We start from the raw sequence: 21,040 nt of genomic DNA on the forward strand, positions 1-21,040 counted from the left end.
AAAATGTGGTATTTATACACAAATAGAGCATAGAGAAAGCTTGTACACAATGGAACACAGAGAGAGATCTCTGGCATAGAAAGAAATAAAGTTCAGTCATTTGTAGGAAAATGGATACACTTCAAGATCATAATGTTAAATGAACTAAATCAGATACAAAAGCTTAAATATTCCTGCTTCTCTTATATGAGAAACCCAAAGTATAACTAGGAAAATGAAAGAAAATAAGGAAATAGGGAGATAGATCTTTCTTACTGGGGAAAGGTTAAAGAGATGAGGGGAGGGAGGCTGGAAAGGAGATGAAAAAAGGAATTAAGATGTGTTATGTACATGTACAAAGTCTACATAAGGTATGTAAACATATATTACAAACGTACTAATAAAAGTATAAAATAAATACACATATTAACTTATGTAATTAAAAACCTCCAAAATCATTAATTAGTAGCACACTTATAAGAATACCATGGATCAAAAGAAAAATACAAATGAAGTACAAAAATAAGCTTGGCATGATGGCACATGCTTGTTATCTCAGCACATGGGAGGCTGAGACAGGAAGATAGCCACAAATTCAAGGCCAGCCCAGGTTACATGAGTTCACGACCAGCATGAATTACACAAGGCCCTACCTCAAAAAACCAAAATAAAAGTAAAAAGTTCTGTGAGTATAAAGCTAAACATATCAAAATTTCTGTGATGGAGCTAAAGGAGGATTATTATGATAATGAAATGCTTTTATGAAAAATGGAATAAAAAGCATGAAATCCATGCTTTTTTCTGTTAAAAGGAAAAAAAGCGCCAAAATTTTAACTCAAACTAAGACTAAAGAATAACAAAAATCAGAGTACAAATGAATGAAAAAGAAAAATTAATATAATGGAAAGGTTTTTTTGTTTTTGTTTTTGTTTTGTGTACCAGGGATCAAATCTGGGACCTTCCGCTTGTGCTTGCAAGGAAGGCAGTGGCACCACTGAGCTAAATCTCTGGCCTGAAAGTTTGTTTTTTTAAAAGATAAAATTGTAACTCTCCAACTAGACTAATCAGGAAGACAAAATACACACATATTACCAGTATCTGACCACATACAAATTAAAAGAATATCAAAGAAATATTATGAATATTGTTCTGACAATAAATTAAACAACTTACATGAAACAAAAAAACTTAATAAACTAATAAAGCTTAAGAAGAAATAGTCTGAATAGTTACAGAAACTGAATGCATTAGCTTAAAGCTTTCTCACAAAAACATCAAACCAGATGGCTTCACTGATGGACTCCTCCCCAGGTGAAGAAATTATACAAGCTGTATTTCATAAAACACTAGGAAGGAAACACTAACTCATTTTATGATAGTCCCCATTAACCTGATACCAAAACTAAAGAAAGTTACTTCAAGAAAGCCACAAATGAATATCTAACTCTTGAACAGAGACACTAAAAAACTTTAACAAAAATATTAGCAGAGTCAAGAATAAGGATATTAGAAAAAGGTAGGGTTTACTTCTGGAATACAAAATTAGTTAATTATTTGGAAAAAAAGAAAAATGAAAGAACCTTACTATTAACAGACTTAAAAGATACAAGAGGGGCTGGGGATTTAGCTCAGCGGTTCGGTGGCCTGCCTTGAAAGCGCAAGGACCCGAGTTCAATCCCAGGTATGCCCCCTACAAAGATACAAGAAAGCCACCTGACAAAGTTCAATATCCAATCATGATGAAAACTTGCAGCAAAACAGAAGGGAACTTCCTCAATCTGGCAAGAGGCCACCCCCTGGAAACCTAGCTAGAGGAAACAACACTTAAGGTCACTTAACATTGAACCTTTTAGTTCAAATATTGGAAACAATGCAAAAATACTCTCTCCCACTACTAATATTCAGCACTGTACCAAAAATCCTAGCTAATACTACAAGAAAAAAAAATGTATTCAGATTAGAAAGGAAAAGTAAAACTGTCTTTATTCACAGTATGGTAGAAAATTCTATGCCATCTATAGCAAACTTATAGAACATAAAGTGAATATACAAGAATCATCTGTATTTTTGTATAATAATAAGATATACTAAAAAATAAAAACTTGAAAATACTATATATATTAAAATTTTAAATACACAAAATATATTTGATACAAGAAAAAGTGACTTATAAATGAAACATAACTACATGTAGTGGTACATGCCTGTAATGGCCGCACCCAGGAGACTCAGGCACTAGGATCATGTGGGTTTCAGGCCAGTATGGGTTCTACATAGTAATTTCAAGGCCAGCCTGAATTACATAGCAAGACACTCTGTTTCAAAAGATACAAATATATAAAACATTGTTGTGAGAAATGAAAGATGACTTAAATAAATAGAGAAGATACAATGTTCTTAGACTAGATGACTCACAATTGCTATGATGTTGATTTTCTGATCTGTCGATTACGGACAGTCCCAATCAGACATCTAGCAATTTATTTTGGGGGTGGGGACACAAACAGGGTACTTCTTAAATGTATATACAAATGTAAATGACAATTTAGAAAACTGAGCAAAGGACTTACACTCCTGATTTCAAAAATCATTGTAAAGCTACATAATCAGAAGAGTTGGTACTGGTTTAAAAATAGATATAATGCCAGGCATAGTGGCACACGCCTGTAATCCCAGCACTTGGGAGGTTGATCCAAGAGGACTGCTTCAAGTTTGAGGTAAGCCTGGGCTACACAGTGCGAGTTCAAGGCCAGTCTCAACTACACAGCAAGACCCTGTCTCCAAGCAAGCAAGCAAACACACACGCAAGACATAAATCAATGAACAGAATGGACAGTTTCATAAACAGACCCTATATATAAGGTTAGTTGACTTTAAACAAGTATACCAATGCAGTTTAATGGGAAAGGATAATCTTTTCTAAGAATGGTACTGGAAAACTGGAAATCCATATGCAAAAAAAATCAACCTTGACTCTGCTTCAATTTATATATAAAATCATGAAAAAGTATATCACAATCATGAAAGCTAAAACTACAAAACTTCTAGAAGAAAATTAGGAGATGCATTAGGTAAAGACTATGATGGGATTTTTCTCTTACACAGATTTCTTCTCACACTTGCATATACACGTTACCAGGGACTGATTCCAAAGCCTTCAACAGTGTCCCTGATAAGACCCGGAAAGAAATAACAGGCAGCTAGGATATAGATTTAAGTAAAGTGAGATAACATCCAGGAAAAGTGGAAAACAAGGGAAAGAAACTCACTGAAGAATGCTTTAGGAAGCTGGGTTTGGGGTCAAGGGGAAGTCTGTTCTAATGTCAAAGGCTAGCTAAAAACACACTGTTTCAGTTTCATTTTTCTTGCACCCACCAAAACATGTGTATATAAACCCCTAAATTCAGGTGCCTCCACGGCATTCTTCCTTGAAGCCCCTCTCAGATAGCAAGAACTTTTCTTTGCTCTAATAAATTATGCTCTGAGTCCCCATTGCTGTATCTATTGACTTCAGCCTCATCCTTCCATCATCCTAAGAACTAAATAAAGCCCAGAGAGAAAATTGGTCACATGGGACCCACTTAATTGTCTAGGCTTGAACTTGTGATCCCCCAGCCTCAACCTTCCCAGAGTGTGGAGATCACAGGTATGCACCACATCTAGCTTTTGATGGGTAATTATAAAGCAGATCCATAAATGAAAAAAGTTATTATATTGTCTCAAAATTAAAATCTTCAATATACCATTAACAAAAACTTTAAAAATGAATTCAGAGAACAGTAGCAAAGCTAGTTGGTAAAGGAATTATATATATAGTAACGACTATTTATAACTCACAACAAACTACCATCCACAAACTGGAAAAAACAATGTGGAAAAGATAGAATATATATTCTACCAAATGGAAAAAAACCATATATATATATATATATATATATATGGTTTTTTTCCATTTGGTAGAATATATATTCTACCAAATGGAAAAAAACCATATATATATATATATATATATATATGTATGGTCTACATCGTTAGGGGAAACACGAATTAAACTGCACATTCACTAGATTGACTAAAATTCAAATTCAGCAATACCAACTATTAGCAAAGTCATGGAGCTTATGAACTCTTACACATCACTTGCTGGGAATGCAAAATGTCACTTTCAATGACAGTCCAGCAACTTTCTTATAAAATGAAAAGTATATTTACCATAAAACCTAGCAATTTTACTCCTACCATTTTCTTATTTCCTACCCTTATTCCTAGAGTTTTACAATCTATTTCCTAGAGTTTCTAGATAAATGCAAAACATGTTTTCACACAAAAATTTATTCTAGAATCTTCCTAATAGCTTTATTCAAAATAGCAAACTGGATACAACAGAAATTTGTCTGATTTATCTGATCACATCTGAATAGCTGCATAAATTTGGGTGGTCCTTATAATGCAATGCTATTCAGAAATACAAAGGAATGAACCACTGAAACATGAAACAACATAAATGAAACTCAAAAACACTAAACTAGTTAAAAGAACCTAGACATTATGATACATTATAAGCAACTTTTCAGAAAAGACAAAGGGGTATTATTTGATATCAATCTGCATAGGAGATTGGTGCTTGTCAGCATCTGAAGATGAGGCTGACTGCAAAATGTCAGGAGAAAACTTTTCAGTACAATGCTATTTTTCACAATCGTAATGGCGGTTACATTGTACATTTGCCAAAGCCCACCAAGTTGTACAATCCTGATTTATAATTTTTAAATGTAATTATAACCGAACAGAGCTAATTTTTTAAAAATAAGGCTATTATCCTTTCAACATGCAAAATAGCCTATCTATTCCTATTATTTTTGACGCAAATATGTGAACTTCGTATACATGAAAGTAGCTAAATTTAGACTTTTCAAGGGGACAAAATAATATATTTTGGGGGGGACACTGGGGGATCAAACTTGGGACCTTGTACTTGTGAGGCAGGAGGCAGAACCACTAAGCTAAATCCCTGACCCTATTGAATGTTTTTTAAAGTAAAACAAAACAAAACCACCAATTATAAAAACACAAGAAAACGTCCTGACTGAAATGTAAATGAAAAACATAGCTCGTGACTTTAAGAAAAACAAAAGCACAAAAATATGAGGTTGAAATAATGTTAAGTGAAATAAATCAGACGCACAAGCTTAACTATCCCATGGTTTCTCTTATATAAAGAAACACAAAATATAAATAAAGAGCAAAATAAAAGACATAATAAGAAATAGACGATAGATCTTTTGCAAAAGGGAAGGTGATGAAGAGACTGGAGGCAGACAAAAAGATGAAAAAAAGAATTGAGATATGTTATGGAAATGTACTAACTCCAGAGTACTAATGAAAAAAAACTGAGTTTGCAAAATAGTGTATGAAATTACTTGATTGTGGCTGTTTACAGAATTTTGTAAAGATTGGGAACTAATAAATATTGGTAGAATGAAGGAAAGAAAAATCTAAAAAAATTAAGCCACTGCTTACTCTTCGTCTGGGTTGGGGGAAGCCATCTCTGTGTCGTCGTCTTGTTCGGGAACGTGCCTGGATTCCCTGTCCTTTATTAAGTGGGTCAAAGGATTCTATAATAATCAGCAGAAAGCATAGTATGAGGTAAGTAACTCACAGATTTAAATAAAGACAGACTGAGGAATCACCACTATTTCATTGTTTTGTGATGAGAATTTCACTTATATACTTAAAAGAAACAAAGGATATAGCACTTAAATAAAAGTTTATTAAAAATCAACAACACTTCTCACAAATAGTTACTGTAGCAAAGGTAACAAAAAATGCTCAAAAACCAAACCAACCATGGAAAAGAACAGTGTGACACAAATTAATACCTAAAAAGGCAGAAAGAAAGCACTTGTGTCCTAGATTATCTCCGGCACGTTACAGCTACTTAACGTCAATTCAGTCTTGCCATTCTCCTAAAATACAGGATTTTGATGAACAGGTTATGCTGCACAAACCTGATGGATAATCTGCTTCCAGATCCTGTTCTGTTTCCCCCTTCGAGAACTGCTTCAGTTCTGCATCAGCTTCCTGCACAGCATTTGACTTGAAGCCATAATGATTCAGCTCTTCCTCCCAGCTATGAGGAGTAGATACCGCCTCTGATTCGAGATCACCACTGTATGTACTTCCTTGGTCTGAAACAAAGAAAACAAACAAGTCATCAAAACGAGACAGTCCCTTGACTTTCTCAGAAACATTCTTGAATCTCAGTATCAAAACAAAATACAACTGATGGACAATTATCTAGGTATGCACAAGAATGAAGTAACTTGTTATTCAGCCTCACAGAACTGTATTCATAATTTTGGTAAGGACTTTAAAACATTTTTCTCAAATAATGGTTAAAATATTTAAGATAGCTGTTAATACTTTCATTACAAAATAGCACACATCATAAACACTGATGCCCTTAAAATATCTAAAAATATACACATTATACTCAAAGATACTAATTTCCATTGATTCATATACTTATAGAATGTAAGATTTCCAAGAATCAAGATATATTTATAAGAACAAACCTTTTTCAAATATCTTGGTATCTAGAAAGAGTTCCTGTTCAGAAGTTTGAGATCCTAAAGAAAGAAAAACCACACAATAAAACAATTTCTATGTACAGTATACATAAAACATACTATGAAGTGCTATGTAAACAAGTGACAATTCTTCAATATAATTAAACATTAGTGGTAAAAAGTACTTAAATTATGACTTGTGTTAACAGTATAGTCCTAGGTAGCACTATCAACAATGTACTAATGAGATTTTTCTTCTGATGGGGGGTGGTCCTGGGGCTTAAACCCAGGGCCTTGCTCATGGTGGGCAATCACTCCTCCACTGAGCTACATCCCTAGCCTTTTAAATTTTTTACTTTGGAGAGGGTCTTGCTAAAATGACTAGGCTGGTCTACAATTTGTGATTCTGCTCCCTCATTCACCTGAGCAGCTAGGATTATACGTGTGCCTCCACTGCACCCAGCTTACATCTCGTTCTACACCCGTTAATTGAAATACTTTTTTAAAAAAAAAAAAAACCACATAGATAAACATATACACAAATTTATTTAAAAAATGACAAATCAGCTTGAACTTGTCCCTCCAACATCATAATCTTACTGTTGGATTAAAAGGGCAATAGAATATAAACAAGTTAAGTGAACATTTTAGTACATAGAACCAGACAGAGGACAGATTTAACAAATACACAATATTTGAAAATTAAAGATTTTAAAGAGCCAGAGCAGAAGTGTTTTTTGTTTTTTTTTTAACTTACCCCCCCAAAAAAAACCGCTTCTTTTCTCTAAAACCAAAGTGAAATTAGCCCTGTATCTCTTAACCTGGAATGTATTTCTCCTTTCTGTGTTTATAAACCATTTCATTTTATCTATACTAATTAAAACTGTCTTAAAGCTTAATTTTTTAAAGCTTTTCTGACTCAATTTAAACAAAGGCATTTTCTCACAGAACTTGTACAAAGAATTTGATAAATGCTAAATATTTTTTTGTTTGTTTTTGAGGCAGGGTCTCACTGTGTAGTTGAGACTAACCTGGAACTATGTAGCTCATGCTGGTCTCGAACTCGCAGCGATCCTCCTGCCTCAGCCTCCCGAGCGCTGGGATTACAGGCGTGCGCCACCACGCCTGGCTCAATAAATGCTAAATATTAATGTGAACAGAGATGTCAATTTAAAGTGAAATTTATCATCAGAGATCGCCTGAATTGACAAAACTAAGTATATATCAGAAGGAGAAGATCAAGCATAAAATACTATTCTAGGGTCGGGGATTTACCTCAGTGGTTCCACTGCCTGCCTTGTAAGCCAAGGACCCAAGTTTGATCTCCAGTACCAAAAAAATGAAATAAAATACTATTCTAAGACATTACACTCCATATATAAACGAGTCAATATTACAAGATTATTACACATTAAAGAGCAAAATACCATGAGAAACACTGGGATAATAATAAGCTTTTACCTATCTCTCAGAATCTTTTGTTTAAGTGCTCTGCCACTGGGCTACTTCTTCAGCCTTACTCAGAATACGTATGATTTAAACACTAAGCAGAAATACAACAGAAAGGCTGAAAGCTTTTTCAAATGCTACAGTGTTCAGAAAATCATCTAACATTTATTGTGTAAAATTAAAATTCAGTGGCTAGTTTTCTAAAATCTACCGCTGGATAAAGTTTTAAAGTATCAAGAAAAACATGATTTCTTGGCTCAATAGTGATAGATAAGCCTTCTGGAAAAATTCACCTAAATATTTAAAAAATCATAAAAATCGTCTTTTCTAACTCTATATCCAAAAAGAAAAGAGATGGTAGTGGTGGACAGAAACCTTTCTGGAGTACATGTTAGTAAACTGATTAGTATTATGTGGGTGTTTTCGTTTGTTTGTTTGTTTTTTTAATATTATGTGTTTTGGAGTCAGACAGATCTGAATTAAAGTACTGGTTCAATTACTTTCTGATTATATCAACAGGACAAATCTAATATTACATTAACAGGGCCAATCCAGATGAAAAATGTAAAGCAAATAAACCGTTTCACAGGGCTCCTGTGAAGATTAAATGAGGCAATGCACATAATATACATAAACCATACCTAGAATACAATAAGCACTGTAATCATCCTTATTCAAAATAATACAGTAAAATTTAATTAAACAGATTATTCTGAGCTAAAAGGTTATCTGTGCAACGATTCTGTTTATTCTCTATCAGCATACAGTGTCTATACATCAGGAATTCCATGGCTTGAAAACTGCAGTAAAGATACACGGTGGCTGAGGTAGGAGAATTGCCATTGAGTTGGAAGCCAATTAGGACTACATAATGAGTTCAAGGGCAGACTGAACTACATAGTGAGTCCCTGTCTCAAACAAAACAAAACAACAGCTGAGTTTGGTAGTGCACACCTGTAATTCAAGCACTAGGGAGGCTGAGGCAGGAGGATCACCACAAGTTCAACACTAAACAGTGAGTTCAAGCCTGAACTACATGGGGAGACCTTGTCTCAAACAAACAAAAAAAAACAAAACAAAACACCAAACCAAAAGCAAGGGGGCGCTAAAACTAGAAATGATGCTGAAATTTAGAATTACTTGAGTTACCAGAAAATTTAGGGATGAGATTTTTTCCTTTTCTTTTTAAATTTATTTATTGTTGTGGTGCCAGAGACTGAGCCAAGTGAGCTCATGTGTGCTAGGCAAATACTCTTCCACGTGGGTACATCTTTAATACTTTAGTTTCCCCCTTATTTTGAGATAGGTCCTCACTAAATTGCCCACGCTGGTCTTGAACTTGCAATCCTCTTCCTTTGGCTTCCTAAGAAGCTCCACTATGTCTGTCCTTTCTTTACTGTTAAGGAATGTACCAGCCAGGAATGACTGTAACTTCAGCACTGAGGATACTGAGGCAGGAGGATCACCATGAGTTCAGGGCGAGCTTGGGCTACATAGCAAGTTCAAAGCTAGCCTGAACTACATAGCAAGACCCTGTCTCAAACAACAAAAAAAACAAGACTATACCAACCTCCCTGGGATAGAGTCTTCTCCTTCTCTTCATCTTCGGCAATCATTTCTGCCATCTCCAAGAGATCAGCTTCAAATGGATGCGTGGGAAGTTTTTCCTTAATGTCAGCAATACTTTCAAGGACTTTGTCTTCATTATCCATTGAGGACGGAACAAGCATGGGGACAGGCATCTGGAAGAGCAAGATACATTGAAGAGCTTCTCAAACAATGGGTTTGCTGTCAAAACCATTATTTGCAAGATGATTTAAGAGTTAACACTTTAAAAACTGAGATATTTTCATTGCAGATGACTTCACAGGCTTGATAGTTTGTTTTTATAAGATTAGAGCCAGGAAGAACTCAAAAATGCTTTGACACTCAACAAAATATGCCTCTGAATCATTCAAAATAATAATTCTGTAAGAGCTTCATTTTCTTTTTGAAATTGTTTTTGCTTTTATTTCTTGTTTAACATTTTCACACAAGTGTTCCTCTAAGAATCCAATATGGGAAAATTTACTAATTTTAAAAATAACTTATTTTTCTTTAATAAAAAGTTGCAGCTGGTGGTGGCAGCACATGCCTATAATCCCAGCACTCAGGAGGCTGAGGCAGGAGGATCATCATAAGTTCAAGACCAGCCTGGGCTATATATTGAGTTCAAGACCAGCCTGAACTACAGAGCAAGTCTCTCTCTCTCTCTCTCTCTCTCTCTCTGTCTCTCTCTCTCAAAAAAAGTTGGAAGTATAAATCTTTTCATCCTTGCTACAAAACAAGATTCTAACATATGCAGTTTCCGATCTTCTTCTATTTGAGTAGTCTTAGTGCTAATCTTTTTAATAAGCTGCATCATAACCCTCTCTGAAAAGGCAGGGTAAAAATAAAGACAGTCCTCTATATACATCTAATTAAGTAATAATGGTAATATGATAATAGCTACTAGAATCAACTATATTTTACCAAGAAGTAATAAGTTTTTCAGAACTATAAGCATTTAATTAATAATAATACATCCTTATTCCCTCAACGAACACTTACGGGAACTGGAATTCCGAAGGGGACTGGAGCATACTGAGTGTAAAGATGAAGAGGTATGGGCACAAACACTGGCACAGGAATTGGTACCACAATAATCTGGGGCTGACTTGGAGTGTCTTCTAATGAAATAGAGAGAGAAAAAAAAAATCACAAAAAGACAAAGAGGGTTAAAAACATTATTAATTAGTGAACGTTCATTTTAAAAAGGACAGTATAGTCCATGAATGATATCCATATAACAAAAATAAAACTAGACTTACATTTCTTACCATAAGCCAAAAAAACCAAAAAACAACAACAAAAAAGCACAACCTCAAAATGGATAACAGCCTTAAATGTAAGACCCACAAGTGTGAAACTATTAGAAGAAAATGGGAAATACTTCAGGATGTTGGTCTGGGGAGAGATTTTTTTCAATATGACTCTAAAAGCACAGTCAACAAAAATAAAAAATGATAAATGGATTACTCCAAACTAAACAGGTTCTGCACAGCAAAGCACACGAGAGTTAAGAGACAAACTCCTGTGGGAAAAAACACTTGTAAACTAATTATTTTATAAGGAAATTAATATCTATAATATATAATAGATTTGAACAAGGCAGCAGCAAAAAAAACAAAAACAAAAAAACACTAATGGGCAAATGATCTGAACAGATATTTCTCCAAAGAACATATACACATGGACAATGGTAATGTCTGAATATGGTTTTTGTCCCCCCAGACTCAACCGTGATTAAAGGTGTGCTCCCCAGGGGTAATGCTATTGGGAGGCAACAGAAGGAAATCACTGCTCACACATGTGCTCCTACCAATGCTACCTATGCCAAAGAGCCAAAGAGTGGACTCTCCAGAGACTATGTGACACCATTTGGACTTTGAACCTCCAAAACTGTGAGCTAAATAAACCTTATCTCTTCAAGGTTAGTCATCTCAGATATTCAGTGGTGAAAAGCTGATTACTTCACTTAACAAGTATGGAAAAGGCTGAAGGGCTCAGAATGTGGATAGGAGGTAGATAATTTGCTTACCATGTGCAAAGCCATGCGTTCAATCCCAGTACCAAACTCCCCCAGACCTCAAAAAGCTCCACATCACTAACGAACAGGGAAAGGCAAGGTGAAGTATACATTCCATTTAGAATGATACTATCAAAAAGGATTAACAAACAAAAAAACAGCAGCCATCAATAGATAAAGAAAAAAGAAAATGTGGTTTTCATACACAATGAGTACTACTCTACCATAAAGGTACACTTAAGTCACCTGCAGGACAATGGATGTACTTGGAGACCATAATATTAAATGAAATAAATGAGACAAAGAAGCTTACATATCAATAATTTCTATCATGAGAAATCCAAAATATAAATAAAGAGCAAAATAAAAGATAATAGGAAGTAGGGAAATAGATTTTCTTCAAATGGGAAAGGGATCAAGAGATGGAGAGAAAAGGGAGGCAGAAGAGGGAAACGGGATGAAAAACAATTAAGGTATGTTATATACATGTACCAATTGCCCACAAGGAATGTTAATCGTTATGTATTACAAATATATAGTAATAAAAAAGAAAAACTGGAAAAAATAAATGCTGGTAAGGATATGGCAAGGGGGGAATTCTTGTACACTTCTGGTAGACATGTAAATTATTACAGCCATTATGGAAGCAGATGGAAAATCCTCAAAAAAAGAAACAGGAGTTAGGAACACCGATGCACATATAGTTCCAGCTATTTGCTAGGCTACAGCAAGAGTACTTGTTGAACCCAAGAGTTCAGGGTCAACTTGGGCAATATAGGGAGACCCTATCTCTTAACAACAACAAAGCAGAAACAGAACTAACAAAAGATCTAGCAATTTTATTACAGGGTATATATCCAAAGCAAAGGAAGTCAGTACACTGAAAAGAGAACAGCACTCCTATGTTTACTATCAACACTCAAGATAGCCAAGGTGAGCAATCAACTTAGGTGACCATTGGCAAATGAATGGATAAAGAAAGTATGAGATAATAAATGCAACCACACAAAGGGACAATTATTTACCTGAAAATAACGAAATCCTGTCATTTAGGAAATGCTGATGAGACTAAAAGATATTTTTTTAAATAAATTAGACACAAATACAGAATGTTCTCACTTATAGATACAAGCTAAAAAGTTTATCTTACCGAATCAGTTAATAGAATAGTGGTTACCAGAAGCTGGGAAGTGAGGGGCATGGAGAGAGGGTAATTAATGGGTACAGGGGATTCTTTGCAAAGAGAACTTCTCATATTCTATAGCACAGTAGGGTAACAATTATTGAAAATAACAAATTATATAATTTAAAGCAGCAAAGAATTTTGAAGGCTTCCAGCATTAAAAAAAAAAAAAAAAGATGGGGCTGGAGATAGAGCTCAGTGGTTCCACCACCTACCTCACAAATCCAAGGTCCTAAATCAATCCCCGGTAACAAAAAAAAGAAAGGAAAAAAAGGATGTTACACAGGCTAGGGATTTAGCTCAGGAGCACAGCACCTGCCTGGCATCTCGAGGTCCTGAGTTCAATCCCCAGTACAAAAACAACAAAAAGGATGTTACAGATAATGCATATACCAATTATTCTGACCCCATCATTACACACTGTACAGAGCATTGAAATATCACAATCTGTACTTCACAGGTATTCAACTCAATTAAAAAATGTCAATTTAAAAAATGTTTAAAGCATATTTTAAAATACAGTAAGTGCAATCTGTGACATTAAGAGTCTTACAAAAGAGAAATAATTAAAGTAGCAAAAAATGGCTTCTATAAAGCACTAACAAAATCTGGATAACACAATAAATATCAAAGATCTGAGTATAAAATGAATGGAAAGACTGGAAAAGTGGTCTCAGAAGCTAGGTATACAAAACTGTCAGCAAATACATGTACAATATGTTAGAGAATGAATAGGGAGACAATTTTTTGAGAGGTTATAATAATTTTTAAATCATCTACAGTAGATCGTGGAGAGCTACTAAATAGCAAATAAAGTGATAAAATGGCATTTAAGAAAGGAAAATCAAAACTATACTGCAGTTTCATCTCACCCCAGTCAGAATAGCTATAATTAAGAACAGAAAAGCCGCTGCTGCCTGCCTCGCAAGCTAAAGGACCAGAGTTCAATCCCTGGTACCGAAAAAAAAAAACAAAGAATACAAAAACCAGTTGGGCATGGTGGCACACATATAATCCCAGCACTCAGGAAGCTGAGAAAGGAGGATCACTGCAAGTTCTAAGCATGCCTGGGCTACACAGAGTGTTCAAGGCCAGCCTGAACTACATAGTGAGACCTTATCTCAAACAACAAAATTCCAGAAGAAGAAAGTGAAATGAAGGATGAAATTGGTAGTCATTTTACCACTGAATAAAAAAATACATAAGCTGCTAAAGAAGGAGGCAACTACGTACAGCCAAGACAATTAAAGTCTTAATTTATGATGCTTATATTTACAAAAAGAATAAACATACAGCAGATATTCAAAGTACTAAGAAGATGAAACAGAACTTGGAAAAAAACATGGGAAAAAGTGAGAAATATGGCAGTTCATTCCTATTATTATTATTATTATTATTATTATTATTATTATTCATTCAGGGGATCAAACTCAGTACCATGTTCTTTTCAGGTACAGTGCCACTGAGCTAAATCCCCAGCCCCATTCCTATTATTTAACATATGTATAAGGAACTTTCTATGAGCCAAAAAATACATTAGATAACTATAAAATCATTAATGTAGGAGTACAAGTTACCCAAAAAAAGCCACAATCTAAGGCTAGAAGTGGGAAAACAATACAGGAACAATTTTATCATAGTGCAAAAAGACAAAGAAAAAAGGTATTTGATAAATGTTTGATAACCAAGTTACAAAATACTAAATAAATCACTACTATCAGAATTTACTGTATCAAAATAAAAAGATTTCTCTAAGTCATCTACAACTTAGCCATTTAGTGTGGTTCATGGCCAGTAGCATTGCCTTTACCTGGAACTTTTAAGAAATACAAAATTTTGATTACCACTAATAAGAATCTACAGTAAAATCCCCAGATAACATGTGTACATAATGATGTTTGAGAAGCACTGGACTACAAGGCCGCCTTGCAGATCTAGAAATCTAGGATTTCTATTTTAAAAGTCCTAGGGCTTTTGGGTGGCAGCATGAGAAAGTACACATACTCAGTTCCCTAGTGAAATAGTAAAAGTGGATGAAAACTAACATACAACTCAAGAAATTATCCTAAGAGCACACAGCAAGTAAAGAAATGTTTTTTAAAGAAATCTATTAAAATTGAGTAAGCGGAGGGCCAGGGATTTAGCTCAATAGTTCCGCTGCCTGCTTTGAAAGCACAAGGTCCCGAGTTCAATCCCCAGTACCTGGCCTCCAACAAAATTCAGTAAGAATAGTGAGTCTGTTACATTCCAGCCACTACCTGCTCCATTACCTAAGTTAAGCTCAATTCAATTGGACAGAAGCTATGTTATGGGTGCCAATATCAGGAAACATTAAATTTAGTCCCCTCAAATCCTGCTCAAAGGTTATCAAACCTACAAGGAGGGACAGGACACCAGCATTTTACATTCCTTCCAAGTCAACAGCTGAAGAGGCTCAATTTCTGTTAGGTGTGGCAAAGAGGCTGGAAGATCCCTTTGTAGCCAGTTCCTAAGCATGTGATGGAGGATCTACCCCCAAGGAAAGCAGGGCAAGACTAATGGGGTCTTTAATCACACTCTTATTCCAGCTCATTTGTAAAACATATGTCACCATGCTACCCAGCATTCATAGCTGATCAGAGATTTTTGCCTAGGGCAAGTCCTCCCCATGGCAACAGACTTTATTCAAATAGGGGAAGGGGAAAAGTGTGAAAGGCGGAAAGTACAGCATGTGCAAGGCCCTGGGTTGGACCCAGAGCACTGTAATTATAATGTAAAATAAAAATAACAAGATACAAATTTTCTAAATGTGTGGAGTGGTTCAAATTTAATGAAACTTGGTTAAACAATAGGACCTCTTAGTTAAAAGCTTGTCTACAGTATTCTAAAGCTTATACTTATTCCATAATGTTACCGTTATTTAATAAAGGAATTAAAGTGTCATAGGATGTTATTACCAGTGGACTTCCTTCTCTTTGACCTGTCAGGTGTGTCCAGCCTGTGGCCTACATGAGTGCTTTTAAAAAAACGTTGTAATAAATATTTTTTAAAAGGAGATACACTGATTGAATTACATATTTTCTATGTGCTCCACGTATGCCAAAAAGTTGAACAGGCTTTGTTATTAAGGTTTTAACTTATTAAGCCTCAGGAAAAATATCTTACTCATAGAAATGTTATCAGAACTAAATTAGGTATATAACCAATCATACTACCTAAAAAATTCTGAACTAAAGGTAAGCAGAATCCAGTTTCCCTAAAGAAAAATAAAACTCAAGGGAACATACCTGTCTGGCATTCTTTGTTTTGGGTATGTGGTTTGCAGGAAGTAGCTTTAGTCTGTGTGATAGGTTTGCACAATAACGCTTTATTCTTCAAGAGCCTTGGAGGTTGGGAAGGTGGCAGTTTCAGGGCATCTGTTTGTGTGCTTGCCTAGGAAAAAAAATAAGTCAGAGACCAAAAAGGCTTCAAAAAGTCATCATTAAATTTTTTTTTTTTTTTTTTTTTTTCCTGGTACCAGGGATCAAACTTAGGACCTTGCACTTCCAGGGCAGGTGGTAGCACCACTGAGCTAAATCCCCAGCTCTAATAATTTCAAGAAATAGTGTAATTTTATAAGAAATAGGATACTGGAATTACATGGAACAAACAATATGTAAATTTAACTAAGTATGTAAGAAATAAAATATTCCTGAAGTGCTAATAGTAATCAAGGAGTATTTCGATAACTAAATGTCAACTCAAAGTATGCGGGTATCACTTGTTTACCAAGAAAAATTCTAATACTATCTTAACATACTGTTGAACAATAACAACACGGTCAGGATTTAAAATGAGAACTGTTACTTATTGACTGAGAAGAATACAGATCAGTCATAGAGGACTTAATTAGGAATAAGAGTTACATATAAACATTTCAATAACTTAAATAAAGATGATGATGTTAAGATTATACCATAGGCCTGGAAGTACTTTAGAAAGGCCACTGTTCTAGTCATGAGTTTTACTCATTATTTATTTCTTTTTTTTAGAGACAAAGAAAATATTAGTGAGCAGAATAAAAAGGAAATGGTTATTTTTTGTTATTATTTGTTTTATGATTTTTGAAACAGGGTCTCACTATGAAGTTCAGGCTAGTCTTGAACTCACTATGTACCCAGGCTGGCCTCAAACCCACAGTGATCCTCCTGCCATGGCCTCCCAACTTCTAGGATTACAGGCATGTGCCAACCATGCCTAGTGGGAATGGTTATTTACATCATAATCTGCACGAGATGGGAAGAAAATAAACTAGCTTGCTACATTCATTCATTCATTCATTCACAGTAGAGACAGAACTCAGAGGCTTTGAATGCCCAATCCTTGTCTGAGACTGAATCTTGCTAAATCAATAAACAGCCCAGACTAGGTTTCCTGCAATCCTCATGCCTGGGTCTCCAAGGGGAAGGGTGGAGGGGGTGAAGGGAGAACATGGGAAAAGGGAAAAATAACTAAGATACATAAAGGTACAAGATCCTAATGATGAATGTAACTGTATTGTATATCTAAAATGTACCAATAAAATTAATGGGGGGAAAAAAAAGAGGGATGGGGATTTAGCTCAGTGGCACTGCGCCTGCCTTGCAAACGCAAGGTCCTGAATTTGATCCCCAGTATCACAAACAAACATGTTTAAAAAATAAAATTCCTGAATTCTGCAATTAATTAATTCTGCAAAAATTTTAAAAACCTTTCAGGGCTGGGGATTTAGCTCAGTGGTGCCATTGCCTGCCTTGCAAGCACAAGTTCCTGAGTTCAATCCTCTGGTATCTCTCTCACACTCACACTCACACACAAACACACACATACACACACAGTAGCAAGCACTTAAAGAAATTGAAGTAAATTGAACCTAATTAAATAGCCAGTAAATCCTACTCCTAAACAAATATTAAATGATCTCATGAAATTTACTTTGTATAATCAATGAAAGCAACTTAGCTCAGACATACTGTATTCCATAAAAATTAAAAATATAAGTCATAATATCAATAATAGTAATAATAAAAAACTTACATCCCCAATGATTTTCGCTGTTACTGTTGGAACTGCACCTTGATAGAAATTAAAACAAAAACTGAAGATCTTTTACAATTACTTAAATATTAGCATTAAAAGCTAATTACTGGCCAATAAAGTATCATATTAAGGATATGTTTATCTTCATTTAATTCAGTGGAAGAAACCAGCAGTTCTAAAGTATGAGAAAATGAAGATATGAAACATACAAAAACATTACTAAACATCCTAGCAGCCCACAGTGAGCTGTCATTCCTAATATGAACGTGTCAAACATGGCTGGTGGAATAAAGGAAGATTAATTATATTTAATTTAAAACACCTACATAAACAATTTCAAAATCAAACCATACCTTGTAAGACACTGTTAGAATTCACTGTGGGCTGAGCAGCAGGAGCATTTGCCAACGATACAACATTAGCTATAACTGGAGTTGAATCTTTTCTGAGAGATGGGGGCCCTGTGGAAGCAGCTTGAACCATAGAAATACTTGCTGATTAAAATAAAAATAAAGAAATCTCATATGATTTATAAGTTCTTACACAAAAACTAACATCTAAGGAAATTAAGCAATGCTTTCAAGTTTGAGCAACTTCTGTTAGAAAGAAGGGTCATTTCAAGATTAACTGGGATTTTGGTTTCATCATTTTTAATTAGTGAAACCGGAAAGTTCTTCACATATTTTATCTTTGCATCCAAATGCAACAATTACTGTTACTTACAAACCAACAACAAAAATTCCCAACAGTTTAAAATCAATTAAGATCCCAAGGTAGATTTAATAGATGTTTAAGTATAAAATGTTTCTTAAATCTTATCTTCACAGTTAAAGAACTTTTTAAATTTCTGAAGTAAGCCCTTGTAATTCTTACTTCTACTTATCAAGATACTAAACTTAAACTATTCCAACTTTTAGGACGGCACAAGTTTTATGTTTTTAAGCCATAAATACTCAGATTAAACTGCCTCAATACATATATTGCATATGTGATTCAGTCTTTATTTTCTCTGAGTACTCTCAAACTTTTTTTTCCCTGAGTGGTGACTATTAAAACCAGGACCTCTTGTATGTTAGTTAAGTGTCACACCACTGAGCTACACACTTAACCTTTCAATTTTTTTTTTTCTAGAGACAGGGTCTTGCTATTGTAGTTCAGACTGGCCTTGAATTTATGTCCGTGCTCCTGCCTCAGCCTCCAGAGTGCTGGGATTACAGGCTTGAGCCACCATGCCTGGCTCTTTTTCTTTAATGGGCCTTTACACTAAGCCACATCTCCACTCCCTTTTCATTTTGTTTTAAAATAAGATCTCACTAAGTCATTAGGTTGCACATGCTGGGCTTAAATTTGTGCCCGCCTCAGCCTTCCAGAATGCTTCCTTCTTTAAGGAAGCCAAGGTGTACACACACACACACACACACACACACACACACACACACACACATAAAAATTACAAAACATCAACTATCATCCTTTCCCATAAATTCAAGTACTAACAGAACTGGCTGAGTCAGTATGCTCTGAGAAAGGTTTTTTTTAAAAATTATTTGACTGCCTTTAACCTAAGGTGTACAGAAAAAAGGACCTAAAAGTTAATGCCCTTGAATAACAATAACATTTGAATTTATAAGTTTACAGTTCTTTTACAATTGCTTCCTAATTTGCAGAGGAAAAGTACTTTGTTCTTGGCATCAACCAAAGTTTAATTTTACCTGCACTGTTTTGTGAAGGTGGGTCACATACACTTTGCTGATTACAGAACATCAAGATACAAAGCAGGTTACAAAAATGTTTTACTTCCCCTCGCCATTTCAAGGACTCACTAAGTTTACCCTGTCGTTTGCAACCATCACATTTGGCCATCTAAAAACAGAAATAGAAATAGAAGATAAGAAAGAAAAAACAAATGTATCTGTGGTCTGACATAAAAAAAAACACAATGAGTAAGAAAATTAACTTAGACTCTAAAATCATAAAATTGCAGGTGGACAGTTCTAAAGTGATACTTATTTATCAATAATTGTGTACTACACAACTTATTTCATGAACTAAATCATATTATAAAGAATCCAAAAAATAGCAATTAAAAAACAAAGTGGTTTAATTTCAAATATGGTACATCTTCCTCAAACATCAGAAGACAAATTCATTTCATTTGACTAATGAATAAAATTAATTTTAAGCATTTCAATGTCTTAAGGTTGATGTGTCTCCCACAGGAAATTAAAAACAAAAAGAATAAGACTTTAACCATATTAGAGTCTTCCTAAATCTTATGTTAACTGCCAGGGAACATAAAACATTCAATATTTTAAATTATTAAAACTATCCTTCATTCTACATGAAATTTAAAAAGAGAATTTTTTTTTTTAAAAAACAGGGACTCACTACATAGCCCAGGTTGGCCTTCAACTCACATGTAGCCTAGGCTGGTCTTAAATTTGAAGAAATCCTCCCACCTCAGCCTCCTGAGTACTGGGATAATAGGGGTGTGCCACCAGCCCAGCAGAAAGAGAACAATTTATGCCATAACTCCAAAAACCAAGGAATGTGAATTAGATTTACCTGATAGAACAAAACAGTATATTTTGACATGCATTCTTCACAACAGAAGTCTTCCAACTTTCCTCCCAAATTATTCTGTATCAGTTTGGGAGATGTTTGTAAACAATAGCTGCACATCTTACAGTGACTTCCCCAGCGTTTCCCCAAGTCATGTTTATAAAGCAATTTGCAACCTAAAAACAAGGAAAGATCAAATAATATTTCCATGAAAAATTAGTACATTTTTAATGCACTAAGTCTAGAACAAAGTTTTTGTGGGTCCTAACCAATAAGCAGGTCAAGAGATCAATTTAAAGGATTAAAACTAGCAGAGTTAAAAATAATAAGGATAAGGGCTGGGGATTTAGGTCAGTGGTTCCGCCCCTGCCTCTGCCTCTGCCTGAGTGCAAGGCCCAAAAATAGATAGATAGATAGATAATACAATGTTCTTAACAAGTTAGAAAATATTACACTGCATCACATAAAGTAAGTTTTGTTTCACGAAACTTTCATTTTGTTGGTATGAGATTATATACTGAATCATAATGTAAAATCTAATTTTTCTTTTGTACTATAATCAAAGGGTTTTAAAGTTACAGGTCTAGAAGACTAGCCCTGTGTAGTTTGTTTTTTTTTTTTTTTTTTTTTTTTTTTTTTTTTTTTTTTTTTTTT

General features: G+C 34.7%; 1 protein-coding gene across 8 annotated transcripts in view; it reads right to left on the reverse strand.

The window, feature by feature from the left end:
• The window catches only part of Zmym4 (zinc finger MYM-type containing 4), a 115,321-nt gene that overhangs the window by 29,993 nt on the left and 64,288 nt on the right, over window positions 1–21,040 (reverse strand). For 6 of the 8 annotated variants that reach the window (XM_010645242.3, XM_033767704.1, XM_010645244.3 and 3 more), the window contains 10 exons: window positions 20,390–20,562; window positions 19,537–19,687; window positions 18,178–18,318; window positions 17,822–17,859; window positions 16,054–16,198; window positions 10,587–10,705; window positions 9,568–9,739; window positions 6,555–6,608; window positions 5,988–6,167; window positions 5,500–5,594 (listed from right to left, as the gene is read on the reverse strand). In XM_010645242.3, coding sequence (XP_010643544.1) covers window positions 5,500–5,594; window positions 5,988–6,167; window positions 6,555–6,608; window positions 9,568–9,739; window positions 10,587–10,705; window positions 16,054–16,198; window positions 17,822–17,859; window positions 18,178–18,318; window positions 19,537–19,687; window positions 20,390–20,562 — 1,268 coding nt within the window. The remainder of the gene's footprint in view (window positions 1–5,499; window positions 5,595–5,987; window positions 6,168–6,554; window positions 6,609–9,567; window positions 9,740–10,586; window positions 10,706–16,053; window positions 16,199–17,821; window positions 17,860–18,177; window positions 18,319–19,536; window positions 19,688–20,389; window positions 20,563–21,040) is intronic. The other 2 variants (XM_033767706.1, XM_033767705.1) reach the window with 2 other exon arrangements.

The sequence above is a fragment of the Fukomys damarensis genome, unplaced genomic scaffold (assembly GCF_012274545.1).
Source record: "Fukomys damarensis isolate Sample0158 unplaced genomic scaffold, DMR_v1.0_HiC HiC_scaffold_23, whole genome shotgun sequence".
NCBI classification, from domain to species: Eukaryota; Metazoa; Chordata; class Mammalia; order Rodentia; family Bathyergidae; genus Fukomys; species Fukomys damarensis.